This window comes from Schistocerca americana, chromosome 4 (assembly GCF_021461395.2).
Source record: "Schistocerca americana isolate TAMUIC-IGC-003095 chromosome 4, iqSchAmer2.1, whole genome shotgun sequence".
Classification (NCBI taxonomy): domain Eukaryota; kingdom Metazoa; phylum Arthropoda; class Insecta; order Orthoptera; family Acrididae; genus Schistocerca; species Schistocerca americana.
In genome coordinates, this window is record NC_060122.1 from 854,757,553 (window position 1) to 854,773,189 (window position 15,637).

Genomic DNA, 15,637 nt, shown 5'->3' on the forward strand with positions numbered 1-15,637 from the left:
TGACAATGTTAAATTAACTGTAGATGACACCTCTATAGACTGTGTAACAAATGCAAAATTTCTAGGAATCAATATTGATTCTCAGTTGAAGTGGCGTGAACACACAAAGGTACTTGCAGCAGAATGTCATCAGCATGTTATGCTTTTAGAATCCTATCTTCAGTGTGTAACATGCAGTGTCTTTTAGTTACATAATATTCATATGTACAATCAATTCTTAGATATGGTATTCTTTTTCGGGGAACAAATGCACAGTATATGGACACAATTTTCAGATTCCAGAAAAGTGCCATAAGAATAATAACCAAAAATATTTGTCGAGCTCATTGTAAAGATCTGTTCAAAACACTGGAGATTGTAACTGCTCCATGTGAATACATTTACAAGTCAGTTTTAAACATCAAAAATAACATTGATAATTACTGCACAAACAGCTCTGTCTATGACCATGCAACAAGAGATACATTCAAGTTACATTTACCAAGAAAAAATAAACATAAAACTCAAAACAGCATTTTCTACCAAGGAATAAAACTGTACAATAGATTACCAAAAGAGATTAAAGAAATTGCAAAAATAACTTATTTAAAAAGACAGCTAAAAAGTACCTAGTATGCAATACATTTTATACATTGAAGAATTACTTAGCTAAAACAGAATAGGGGTTTGATAAAAAAAAATGTTATACAAATAAATAATAATAATAATGATTATAAAATATCCAACATTCACATAACACTTTCACTTTATGTTGTTTTCCTTCTTTTTTCCTTTCTAGAAATATTTACCCCCAAGTTATGCATAGCACAATACTAACACCTCTTCCTCTTTCTGTGCTCAACATCTCACTCATTAAGGAGGGATACTGACAGTTTTTCAGGTTACCAAATGGGAAATTGTGCTACAGAGAATGGCTCTGAGATCACTAGTGTGTGTGTGTGTGTGTGTGTGTGTGTGTGTGTGTGTGTGTGTGTAGTGAGTGAAGTGTTATGAAACAATATGTGTATAGAGTAAAATGTTCTTGGGTTTCCAACTGCGTCAATTGCTTAAAACTACACGAGCTTTCGGCCAAGCACTCCTTGGCCATTGCCAAGTGAATGATTGCCAGTGGGCTGTTGATGCGCCCTTATATACGCTAGCTGCCGGCTGTGACGTCACTGGTGCCCGTGTCATTGCCATTTATGCGCATGTTTTGAGGGGCGTTCGATGTTCCCTCTTCAATCGCGCAATCGCTGGATCCCACGCAGCACTGAGCTGCAAGCCACCGTCTCTATTCAGGGTGTTTGCGGTAATTTTTATTTCAATAGCTTCCTTTATTAAACTATCCCAGAAGCCGTTAGTGCAAGCCACGACAGAGGTATCATCAAATTTTATGTGGTGACCGTTTTCTAATGCCTGCTCAGCTAACGCAAATTTCTCTGGATAGCGTAGGCGATAATACCTCTCATGTTCTTTCCTGGGTTGGTCCACAGTGCGCACTGTTTGTCCAATGTACTTCTGGCCACACTCACAAGGTATTTCGTAGACTCCAGGTGTTCCGAGACCTACTGCGTCTTTAAACGGTCTAAGTAATTGACGGATTTTCGTTGGAGGCCTGAAGATTGATTTGATATTGTGTCTTTCCAACAGGCGGCTTATCTTGCCCGACACAGAGCCACAGAATTTGAGAGAAGCAAGTTTGTGTGTAAATGTGTGTGAAATCTTATGGGACTTATCTGCTAAGGTCATCAGTCCCTAAGCTTACATACTACTTAACCTAAATTATCCTAAGGACAAACACACACTCCCATGCCCAAGGGAGGACTCGAACCTCCGCCAGGACCAGCCGTACAGTTCATGACTGCAGCAGTAGGGGGACGAAGTATGTAGCAGGCAACGCTGCATTGTTGCCAAATTTATTCAAGATGGCGGCGATGACGTCATCCAAGATGGCGGCATGTAGACTTGGCAACATCGCATGACATCATCCAAAGATGGCGGATTTTGGCGGGAAAATATGGCAAATTGTGCTATGTCCACCAACCTAACCTTCAGAAAAAATGGCGGGAAGTTTGAATTTTGGCGGGAAAATAGCCCTATTGTGCTATGTCCACTACCCTAAGCGTCCACAAGAAAATATGGTGGGAAGTTTGAATCCAACAGGATAATGCATGCAAAAAACCGTACTTTTCTTTATTATTATTGATTATCATTCATTAACATTCATCATCATTCATTATCATTCATTATCATGCACTATCATTTATTAACATTCATTATTATTTATTATCATTTATTATTATTTATTATTATTGACCTGCCTCCACTAGAAAACTCCCTCCCAATTCAAATTCCTACACGATAATGGCTGCAAAACCTTACTTTTGTTTATTATTATTGATTATCATTTATTAATATTCATTATCATTCATTGTCATTTATTATCATTTATTATCATTCATTATCAGTTATTATTATAGGCCTACCTCCACTAGAAAATTGCGCCAAATTCAAATTCCAACACGATATTCTCTCCAAAACTGTACTTCTATGTATTATTATCATTTATTATTTATTCAAGATGTCCGATTTTCTCGGTGAGAAACCCATTCTCCTTACATCTATAACAAAAATCTATCAAAGGTCAAATCCCCAACACCATAATTGATCACATGTACGAGCTTTCTCCATCACTTATCTTTTTTCACTGGTAGCCTATCATAATCGCGTCAAATAATAAACTGCACTTATAGTGACGTAATTCACGTCCTTTGATTTTGCAGGGGGAAGGGACTGAATACTTTATTTCAAGCAGTACGGTCATCACTTGTTCTCCAACACAGTCAGCACACACATCTTTGATATCGCAGTGCAGTCACCACGACGTCTGCGCTCCAACTGAATTAGTTCAAATCCTCGCCACCCTGGCCAGCGCGTGGAGACACTGGCTATGCCTGCCAGGTGTGGCGGGGGGGGGGGGGGGGGGGGTGCAGACCCACTGCAGTCCTTGTAGAAATAATGGTATTGGTGGGCCGTCAAAGATGCAGACCCACTGCAGTCCTTGTAGAAATAATTGTTTTGGTGGGTCATCAAAGGTGCAGACCCCCTGCAGTCCTTGTAGAAATAATGGTATTGGTGGGCCATCAAAGATGGAGACCCACTGTAGTCCTTGTAGAGACAGCCAGCAGCCATCTGTTGCGACTGTGCAGGTGCACAATCACCATCGAAGAGTCTTGCGGACAATATATCAAGTCCATAACCACCACTTGTTTTTGGAATTGTCCTTAGAACCAGCAATGCTGTTAACCAGTCCCTTGCTGAATTATCAACACACATGCAAATGCTACCAGTCCCCCTTTTTTTCTCGCACATTCTGTGTGTACTATGACCAACAAACGTGTGCACTGAAATGAAACTTAATTTGAAGAACTGGTGTCTATACAATTATAAATTTACATCATAACAATACAATTACAAAGGTACAAAATACATCATTAAAGAACATAATAGTACAGATAACATTTGTAGTAATACAGACTTTACAAAAGAATAGAAATAAACATGTCCATCAGTGTTACAGGAATTATGACATAAGAAAATAAATAAAATAATGAGAACAGTTTTCGAAACATTAATTTTACGCAAGAGCATTGAAACAGAAGAGAATAAATAATGTCTAAACATCTTTACAAAGTAAATAACATATTATTAATGCAAATTATATTTGAGGATAACAGTATTCCTCATCATAGCGAATGTAGCTGAGTATTAGAAAAACTCTACAACATAAGTGTTATCAGATAAACATATAAAGACAGGAAGAACACAAATACACAAGGGTACACAAACACATAGCGGTATAATACAAAAGGAAAGGACAGGGTTTATTTTACTGCAGTATTTTGCAAACAAAACTTTCTTTACTTCTTGGAGATCTCCCTTTGTTCATCATTATTCCCAAAAAGTCTTATCTATACCAGCTTTCTGTATTCTATTCATATTTCTTTCAAAACAATTATTTCTCAGTGTACAATACTCATTTTGGCCCAAATCGTTTTCATATAACTTCTCAATGCATTCTTTCCCCATTCTCCATAGTTAGTTTCTTATATAGTCTGCCCCCTCTTAAGCTAACTTAAATCTACTGAGCTCAGATATATATACTAAGGGATGAGGCAATGCAGCAGTACAAAACAATTAACACAAACAGCAATGACAAAAAAAAGCAAATTGGCAAAGATAGCAGCAGTATATCTAAATTAGCAGAGCAAATTATCACTAATATGAGCCAATGTGCAGCAAAAAGAAAAATAAATCAGTAGTAAAACAGGCTTAACAGAGTAATATAAAGTGAAATTTAATAGCACTATGTCTGGCAAGCAGCAGCAGCAAATGCAATAACTTATACCTAAACATGACAAAGCTCAAGCAGAAACAATATTACAGTAAAAATGTCACATCTTAAAACTAGAGTGATGCATCACGAGAACTTTCTCTAGCAGACAAGTTACCAAATCGTAAAAAAAATTATTTATGCAATTCCTGTGAAGGGAAATGTCTATTTATGTTCCCTCATTTTCTTGGAAGTAGATCATAAAATTATTATTTACTTGATCTGTAGGCATAAAATAACTATATTAGTACATCTATTAAATTTTATTTTAACCAATGCTGCAGTGCAGCTAGAAACTAGATATTAAACAAAATGAGTAAATAAATACATAAAGCAAGCCATATGGCATTTCATAATGCAGTAAAAAATCTCTCAACTAGCAAGACAATAGCCGTGAAATGTTTCTCATCGTTTCATTAGCTATTTTAGTAAATATCATAAATTAAGAGCTCCACAGTGTAATCATATGTTTTCAAGTTTGAGCGTGTCGTATTTGCGATGCTTTCGACAAAGAAATGTCAATAGCGAGGATAATGGCCTCTTTTTTTTTTCTCCACCTAATGGCTTTCTTTTGTCAGACGTCTATCTCTCAGCTGGGCGCCCAAAACCCATTACGTCAATGTCACTTACCTTTCTTAATATTTACGACAGCAGTTTCCGCTACAGTGACAGTCTCATATAAAAATTTCACAGGGCGAGAATTTGCGTTACAAATGTGTAGAAACAAAATACTGTAAATACAACAGTGTCCAAAAAATTTTCGCCTCATTGTGATACACTCACGCATTTACACACATTTCATAACTTTTAAAGTACGATTCTTGGTTTACAACATCCTTTTTCACAAACCAGAGTCCCTAACTTATATTCATATGCATATAAACATGTAATCACATTCCTCATATATGGTAGCATCATCTTATTGATCATAAACATACCTCAACAGCATAATACACATCGTCATCATAAAAATAACATCATAACAGATCAATCACATTTCAAAATCGTCACAGCTTCTTTCAATAATTTCAAGACCTAAGAAAAATTCAATAGTTTCATCTACCTCAAACGTACTTTAAAAATCATGATCCCATACCAAATACATCATTCAAAGCTCTCATAATATCACAATGGTTCGAAAAAAATATGAACAGTTCACAAAGTACAGACAAAATACAATTTCATAAGTGTGAAGTTATCGAACTGTGTAATTGCGTAAACATGTGTCACTGACATAGTAAAAAAAAATGTTTGTTTCTCTGTTAAATAATCAGATAGCTGTGTAATTCTGTGTTAGAGAAATATGGTACTGATGTGTAAAGTTGTATGAGCAAATACCATATTAGCTAGGGTCCTTGTGTTTGCCACACACATGGTACAAAAAGTAAGCGTCTACCCCCATGAGGATTAATGTAATAATACCCTCAGGTGTTACAGATTACAGAAATGGAATGAAACGTATCACAGAAAATTTTCATTGTGATTCAAAAATCTTTAAACATTCATGTTTTAAGTACAAAATCAATCACTCAAATACATGTAATGTAGCGCTAAACTGTGCGCCTTGTTGTAAGACAATCTCTGTCATTACTTAAGGGTAAAAAATGTGCCAAGTGTCGTAATCATCGTCGTCCATAAGCAAAGTTCCCTAGAAGTCAATGTACTTACCTCATAATAAACAAAGTGAATTGCTATGCGTATAGATATCGTAGTTGTTACGCTTATTGCCGCGATGAAGTAAGTACTGTAATGTAATGTATTCTTGTGCTGCGGAAAAGGGTGTCTCACTGTAGCTATACCACAAAGTTACTACTAAAACCTGTTTTACTTTCCAGAAGAATTCAGAAAAACTGTGCCGATATAAAACAGATACAGCACAAAAGCAATAATATAAATTGTGTCACACACTAGTAGCGTCGTGGTATAATCGTGTAGCTGTCAAAGAAACCAAATACTAGGTCATCTTTAATCTCACAGAAACTACTTCAAATAAGGAATGTCTTTTCAAGTAAACCAGAATGTTGCATTAAAATCTCATTACAGTATCAGCATATGTTCTAAGTATGTGAGCCTTATAGTCATTACGTAATCGTACAACCAACAAGCAAGAATGTACACACACAATAACACTGTGTCGCCTGTTCACTATCACAATGCAGTGGCAATTACTGTCTAAATATGTTCCCTAGGTTCTAGACTGGATAGTTAACTTCAAAACATTGTTGCGTAATAACAGTTTCTAAGTGTGACAATGCGTACTAGTAGCGTGAAGTGAAAAATTTTATGCCAAAGACTAAGTTAAAATGCTGATTATCTTTCAATAAACGGTTTTACATGTGAAATGTGGTGTAATCCTCTACTCTTCCTAGTATGCAGAGTGTCAACTTCAATGCAATTGTCATGCAGTATACATCGGTAAAGAATGCTAAAATTTTTCTCAAGGTTATCGTCTATGTTATTTTTCTCTGAGCCAGCCGGCGCACGTGGCTGCCTGTGGTGTGAGTCACTGTCTGTCTCTTTGTTGGCGCGCATCGTTATTGGGATTAGTAGACCCAACTTATACAAATTCACCTTGCCGAGAGAGCCCAGCCCTGTTTGAATCCCGCCAGTTCTGATGAAATTCAGGTCTGTCGTTATGATTATATCGTCTGTCGTCATGTCGGTAGTTCCTGTAGTTTCTTTCTTGTCGGTTAAGTGGTGGAGAATTACTCCCTGAATTATCACTGCACAGTGGACCGTTGCATCTGAAGTTATTCTGTCTACCGTGATAATAATAGTTCTGGTTGCCATATTGTCTGTTTCTATGATTGTCTCTGTTATGTTCATTACTATGGAAATGCGATCTTTCTCTGTAACTATTACTCTCCCAGTGGTTGTCATATGGGTGGTGTCTGTTTTGTTCACGATTTGCGTTGTAAGAATAGCCTTGTCGTGTCCAGTTATTATTTCTGTCGTCACGGAATTGTGATGCATGTGAACTGTAATTGTTGTGCTCCTGTTTTCGCGTTCCGCGATTGTCAGTGTCAATTTCCAGTTCTTGTAAGAGTCCCTGAAAAGCTTCAATGTCGTCTTTGCAACGTTCTGCCAAAATAATACGTCGTAAATGTTCAGGTAATTTGATTAAGCAAATGGGGATGAGTTCTGAGAGGCTGTATGGGTTTGACAGGTACTGATTCTTGTGCAACATGTCTTCAAAATATTTCACAAGACTGGAAAATTCAGATTGTTCGAAATGTTTCATCACCATGATGCTATGTTTTACTCGGTCTTGTGTAGCTAGAGACCAATATGCTGAGAGGCAAGCGTGGTAAAATTCTCCTTCACTGTGACAATCGTGAATGACCGATCGCATTCTTACAGCTGGTTCATTCTCTAAATAGCCACACATAAATTCTAATCTGTGCTCTAATGACCAGTTGGGAGGAAAACAATGAGAGAATTGATGAAGCCATGCTTTGAATTTACGTGTAGTAATAAACAGCTTATAGTCAAAATCATCATGTCGGCGAGTCGCAAATCGGTCATTGTTACTGCGTTTCGGCGGTTCCATCTCAAAATTCAGTGTACCTTGCCAATTTCTTCCATAATTTCCGAACTGCCCTGTGTTATTATTTTGTGGCTGTTTCGTATTTCTATGTCGCTCTCCCCGTATTGGAGGGCGAGTGTCCTCTGAAATATGTAATTCTTGTATAACCTGTGTCAACTGATGTTGTACTTCCCAGATTTCTCTGTGGTGTTGCGTATTAATTTGATTCTGATTTTGTTTGAATTTCCTAATTTGTTCGTACTCTTCTGTATCATTAAAGACTACCGGTCTTGTGTCATTCAGATTATCATCTACCTTCGTAGATAAATTATTTAGCTGATCCGAAAGTTCGACTACTTTCTCTGATAATGAACTAATTTCCTCCATGTGTCTTTCTGAACTAATTTTCGGAGTATCTACTGTGTCCTTTAAGTTTTCCTGAGTTTTTGCAAGTAGTGAAACCGAATCGGTAGATGCAACTGAGTCAATTTTAGCCCGCAAGGTCTCGTGATTTTCATGAACAATAGTTTGCCGTTCTTTTATGGTTGTATCGTGATTCTGAAATGCATTTTCATGCCGCGAAATAATAGGTTGAAAATGCTCACTAACTTAGGTTTTACATCATTATGTAACTCAGTAGTTAAATCTTCACGTGTTTGTTCAAACGTGGTGTCTAACTTCTGAAGATTTTGTTCCATTGTGTCTATTAACAACAATATGTAATTGTAATAACAATATGGCTGCCGATACTCGGCAGCCATATTTTTACCAAATCCATGTTACAATAGATGGTCGTATTATTAATGAAGCAGTGATCCACTATCGCTGCCATCGTGTAGAATCATACAAATCCTAACCACCGGTCTACAGGTGTCAGAAATGTTTCCAGTACAGTGACTATCTGACACAAAATTGCAAGATCCTTCCGACCCATCCGCAATACAAACAAAACCACTACCATAAACAGTGCCAAAGCGTACAATCCTGACTCACCTGCATCACCTACAGTCACCCCAACTCGTATATATCCATAAATGCAAAGTAAAGGCGTCATATACTAAACCAAACTTACCGTCTGTTTATCCCAACAACTTCATGCTTTCTATCTACACCTCAAAGAGATTAATTGTAGAACCACTGCTTTCCACTACATCCAATACCCTTGCACGTCCACATATCATACTACATACAACAATACCAGCCCCAGTCAACTTCCATCTTAATGTATAAGTCATGTACACTCAAAACTAATCCTACATCATCTTCAGCTAGCCCAAAATACTACTTTAAAACATTTACCTAACCCTGTTTCGTCACTAAATACATTATGGCATACTAGCAGCACAACATCCCATCTATAATATCTGTTCTCTCAACACCAACAAAATGCTCTCCATGCATGTGTTATATCAGCATGTCACCAATGCGTTATTTGTCAACATACACCATATGAAGCACAGACATTCCTACCATGTTAGCCTGAGTTAGGGTTGCATTGACTGCCTGTGCCTTTCCAGTACTTCACCCTTTCAGTTTGCCTCAAGAATATGACTGTAAGGCTTGTAGCCATCTACATCTGACCCTACAACTTCTTCAGCCATAATCGTCACACTATCTTCACCTACATCACTGTCACAGACCTTAAGCTTTGAAACGTCCCCTTAGAAAAATTAATGAATGACTGTTCTGGTAAACCCCTTACGTTATTTGATTTTCAAACAGCTGAGCAGAACTGAACGTACTGAGACATTTCTCTCATTACTTATTTTGATCATCACTAAGCTGACACACAACATTTTTAGCGCAACGCAATCTGACTTTCAATAATCCCTACAAAAGAATGGCCCTGAATAGCATTAAACTATACCTTTGACAAATCACTTACCTCACAACACTCTTCGTTACTCGAACTACTGCAATACAGCGAGCGCCACTACTGCCAGCTAAATAAAAGATTCAAACTACAGAAGGCACTAACTACTGATAGGCATAGTTAGCAAATGAAAGATTTTGATAGAGAACAAACAATGTATTTACCTTAATAGTGTTCAAAGTTCATAATATATAGCAGTTCATGACATCCAGTCTTACAAATTTACTGTCTCTGATGGACACATGTCCAGATCATCCGCTCTCAAAACTCCGCCATCTCTCTCCCCACATCCACCACTGCTGGCGGCTCACCTTCAACTGCGCAACGCTTCGCGCTGTTAACATCCAGCTGCCCAACACTACAATGGCGAATATTCTAACAATGCCAACCAGCCACAGACTGCACACAGCACAGTCAGTGATTTTCATACAGAGCGCTACGTAGCTTTACCAATAAAAAACCTAAACAGCCTACTTACAGCTTCATAGCTGGTCCCCCAAAAATATTGTGTAGTGGTCTTACATTTCTGCTGGTATTTTGGGAGTTATATCCACAGAATGTTAAGAATAAACCAATCAGTGTGATTTAAGATTCTTTGTAAACCATCTGCTGGAGTTTGTTAATTTTTTTCCTTAGCTGTCTCTCTCTAACTAAACGAAGTAATGATGAACCTGTTCTGCCACTTCTCTTAAATAAACTTGATAAGGTCTTTAGGCTAACAAAACTGGTTTGTCAGGAAGACGATACGGTATTTCAGAATGTGTCCTTTTCATACATACTTTCAGAATGTCCCCTTGCCCCAAGCTCAAAACAGTGTATTCTTTAATGGAGTATGCAGATAGAAAAAAATATATATATCAAGTGGATCTGTATATGGACCATCGTGCCTTACACAGAACATCAGTGTCTCCATATCTCCCTTCACATCTTATGAATCATCACGGGAGTTATGCTTCCAAAGGCTTCGCCTACACTCTTACGTGATTTTTCATTAGTCTTGCGATGTTGTACCACATAATGTGACTTACGATCAAACAAAAATAAAGACGCCCCACGAAGGAATTATCCGAATGGAACGGAAATCAGTAGATATGATGTAAATCTCCAGACAAATAAATGATTACAATTTCTGAAAAATTGGCTGATTTATTCAAGAGAACGAGCTTCACAAGTTGGATAGTCAATAACACATTTATGCACCTCTGGCGCATTTGCAAGCACTTATTCAACTTGTCGTTGATTTACAAAGTTGTTGGATATGCTCCTGAGAGACAAAGGGATATCATGCCAAATTTTGTCCAATTTGCGCATTAGATCATCAAAATCCCGTGCTCCATGAGGGCCCTGCCCATAAGGCTCCAAACATTCTCAGTTGGGAGAAATTCAACGACCTTGCTGGCCAAGGTAGGATTTGACAAGCACGAAGACAAGCGGTAGAAACTGTCGCTGCCGCCGTGTGCGTGGTGACACTCACTGCCTTGCTGAAATATGAGTCCAGAATGACCTGGCGTGAAGGGCAACAAAACCGGGGGTAGAATATCGTTAAAGTACCGCCGTGTTATTCGGGTGTCTTGGATGACAACCAAAGGGAAAAGGAAGGAAAGTTCGGATTTTACGCCGCTCGACATCGAGATCATTACAGACGGAGCATAAGCTCGGAAAGTTTCAGCAGCGGCGAGGAAATCGGCATTGCCCTGTCAAACGAATCTTCACGGCATTTGCCTGGAACGATGTAGGGAAATCACTGTAAACCTAAATCTGGGTGGTCGAAAGCTGATTCGAACCGTCGTCGTCCCGAATTTGAGTCTCTCTCAGTGACAACCAAAGGGGTCCTGGTATGAAATGAAATGGCACCCCAGACCATCACTCCTGGCTTTCGTGCCGTATGGCAGGCGACAGTTAGGTTGGTAATCCACTGTTGTCAGGGAATGCTCCAGATACATCTTCGCAGGTCATCGTGCTCATTTCTTAGTGGGAGTCATCACTGAAGACAATTCTAGCCCATGAAAGAGATTCCAGGCCGAATGTGCCCTATACTGCTGCAAACGAGCTTCTCGGTGTACAGAGAACATCTGTTAACGATCCTTGTCACTCAAGCACCAGCGGCACGACGGATCGATAATAATGATGAGTCCGGGGTTTTGATAGCCTCACTGACTTTCGCTCGGTCCTCACGTTTGTCGTCCCTCTAGGCCGACAGCTTCCTTTCTGTCGCTGTGATCGGCTGTGGTTCACCCATTCCTGCCAACATCATCGCATAGCGGCACGCTCTTATTCAAATGTCTAGCAATTCTTTGAACCCAACTACGCGTCCCCTCTCATATGCTGACATCTGCACGTATTGTTCACGTTACTGTAGCGAGGCGTTGTTACCGTCCAACTGAGTACACGGAATGACATTCGCAAAACCTTTATACTCTGTTGTAGTATCCTCACCAGCTGCGCGGTGAAATTGCGCTGCAGCGTCACACATTCATCCACCGGCTGCGAAAGCTCAAAATTTTGTATTTTCCTTCGATAAATGTACGAAGATTAATTTGTAACCAATTTGCAAATATGTTTGACTGGAGACTGCTCAATTCTTTGACGGTCGACTGCACACGCTTCCTCTCGCGTTTTCTTACGTCGACTACGCGGCCTGCCTTTGACATTGCCGGGTAAAACAGCACATTTCTCTCAATCTAGCAGGGTTAATTTACAAGGTGGACCATCGCAAATGTTCTTATTATCACTCTCAATACTTGCTCTGTCTATGGATTTCGTGAAGCCACACATGCGCCTCTAATCGCTCATTTAGACAGTAAATTCATCGCCAGGAGTCACAGTTGAAACAATGAAATATGAAACAAAATAATACGATAATGACAAATCTTTTTGTCAACTCCAAGGCAGCGATGTAAAAAAAAAAAAATTATTTCCTCAGTTCTACAACCCCAAGTGAGAGATGGGGACTTTTCGGATACCCTGTAGATGAAATAGACTTGCGTAACATTTATGCAATGAATCTCTAATATCTGTCTTTCAGAACAGATTCCGCCCTACTTAATTTCGGGTAATTACCTCCAGATATTTGTTGGTTGTTAGGTATTCTAACTATTGATCATCGATGATATAGCAAAACAGCACCTAATTTTATCATGCAGAGGAGACTCTTATTTCAGCTACCGTTCATAGAACAGCACATACTTGCTGTGATTGTTTTGCAGACGAGGAGTGGCAGCTGAAGGACAGAAGCAACGCTACGCTTTCCGTGGACACTGGCTGCCTGCAGTTGTTGGCCGACGCCCTGGACCACCCCACGTGTCCGCTGGAAGACCTGCCACCGGAGACGATCGAGCAGCGCGAGCAGTGCCGCGTCCAGCTGTGGGATGACATGGTGCAGAGGCTACCCCACATACCCGTCACCAGCTACCTGGCCTACACGCAGAGGGCGAGCGTCAATCTTTGCCTGTTGGCCTGGATGAGTGTCAACTCGTTCAGCGTTTGTCAGGACGTCTCCTTTAGTATGATACAGTCTGTGGATGATGCTCGGTGCTTCTTCGGTAGTCCTGACCACAAATCCTGTCCGGAATTGAACGTTACATATGCCATCTGCTCTGTTTCCAGAGCTATTCTGTTATTGAAGTGTCGCGATTTTTCCTTCCATAAGCAAGTCGAGGTATGTGGTGTCAGTTTACGCCCAGATGGGTTACATTCAGGTAAGATGGGAGGATCGTCGATCACTCCCTTGAAAGGGTATGTAAAGCCAACTGAAAGAGCACTGACCTACAAAGCCAGATTAAGCAATGCTACCTTGAAATACAAGGATTTTAGAATCGATCGCTTAAAACCTTTAGAAATTTCATTTATAGCTCTAAATATTCTTTTCCGTTCTCTCACTGCTGGGGTATACATGTACCTTCCCCAGCTACGCAATTTGCCTGGAAAGATATTCTTGTCCTTCCAGATCACAGGTATAATCCAGGTCTTGGGTTCTGAGGTCGTGTATCGTATGTCAGGTGTCCCCAACTTATCTACAGCGGTGCAGATTGATAGTGCCCTCACACTTCTCAGCTGTATGTGGCTAAACTCATTCTGCTACCAAATGTACGCATGCATTCGCCATCTCAGGCTTCCTAATGATCTTCTACCTGCTGAAGCAAGCAAGATATTCCGTCGTCAGGCGCTGTATGCACTAGCACCGTGGAGCATACTATGTGCGGCAAGTATTTCTTTGGAAAATACGAGCAAGTATTACCTGATCCACAGTCGGATACTATTCCTCGTAGGGATTTCAGTCTCGATAACTCTCAATTTGGTTCTCCTCGGATTGGTGGGATACATGTACCTACGTAATCGGAACGCCATGCGGCGACTCAAAATTTCTAGTAAAGACAAATTTGGCTCAAAGAAACAAATTGTTTTCCTGTCAGTTAAGACAGTCTTCTTAAGTGGCATAGGTATAATCGTTAGAATTGGTTTCCACCAAGTGCAAGGTATTGCACAGTTCGTGTACTACGTTCATATAGCTACGATGGCTCAGGGACCTCTGCTATTCGTTTTTTTCATTTGTAACGAATCAACACTCCCTTTGCTGAAGACGACCTTGCTAGTATGGTGGAAACCAGATACTGTCTGTCCGAGGCAAGAGTTGTGTTCGGCAGCTGAGAGAAATCTGGAAAGGAGAGCCGCTGTTCACTGTACATTTGCAGAATCCTCGTTGTCATGTCCTTGAGTGTTATTCTCAGAACACTGTTTCCATTGTAGACCGTACAGTTTCTGTTAGTTATAAAGATAGAATCTACCTTACGAGACAAAATTAGCTGTGACTGATATGTTAAAACAGTGACTCACTTTTGAAATCTGTTCATCATTTTCAACCACGTGGTTATTTCTACAAGGTAGCCTAACTACGTATAGTAAAGGACACTAATAATTAATTACAGGTGTGAAATGTAGCTTGAAGTGAACGCAAATTTTAAGCAACGGTGCTACACAAGATTGGAGTAAAGGCATTTTTGAGATGGGGTGTTGAGCGACTGACGAGTAAAGGTACCATAGAAGACGTTACAAATGAATGTATTTCCTGTGTGCTAGCTTTATACAAGGATGAACGTTATTTAGAAGAGAATGTATACAAACAATACTGACGAAGGAAAAGCATGTGCCTGTGCTCAACTAAAAGAGGACTTCTTTTTCCAGGAGTTAAACTGTATGTGTACAGTATGTACAGTTTAGTGAGATTTGTAGTCAGTAAACGATGGTCCATTTGTTCAAATACAAACTGACTGACTGACCTACGCAGATGAAACAGGTGTCTATGTATATCTGATGTCGAGTCCTACTGAACACTCTGCAATAAACGATACTAAGTAGATTTGATTTTTAGATACTCCGACTGTCATGACATGTAACAAGAAAGGGCTGTCATATTTGATGCAATGGCAAAATGGGAGATGTAGCCTCACTCGCCATCGTCATACATCACGCTGTAGGTGCCAGGTGCAGCTCATTTTCACACATCTTGGATCACAGAAGAACACTGACAGTGGAAGCGAACCAGGCTGAATCACGTATGATTCCACAGTGAAGCAAGCATTAACATTCTGAAGGATATATATGCATTAAACATTCATCGAATAAAATAAACTTCGACCAGTTTCAATCATAAATACATATGTAGTCTTCAGTTACTTAATTTCTCTCTCTTACTTGTCGAAACAAATTGTTTTGGACGCATTCTCGCTGGCGAAATTACTTGAAGAGTTGTTACACTAGCTCAGTGGTTCTGTAGCATATTTGTTGCTCAGAGAGACTTGCTACGTATCACATGTTCCGTTAGCACTAAACACAAGACTGTCGTGTCCATTATTAGGGCGCTTAGATT

The 15,637-nt window shown here is 39.5% G+C and overlaps 1 protein-coding gene across 1 annotated transcript in view; it reads left to right on the top strand.

Annotated features, from left to right (window-relative positions):
- The window catches only part of LOC124613170, a 157,284-nt gene extending 142,202 nt beyond the window's left edge, over positions 1-15,082 (top strand). The window contains exon 7 of the mRNA XM_047141798.1: positions 12,978-15,082. Within this exon, the coding sequence (XP_046997754.1) occupies positions 12,978-14,485 (1,508 nt within the window). The 3' untranslated portion in view covers positions 14,486-15,082. The remainder of the gene's footprint in view (positions 1-12,977) is intronic.
- The last annotated feature ends 555 nt before the right edge of the window (positions 15,083-15,637 follow it).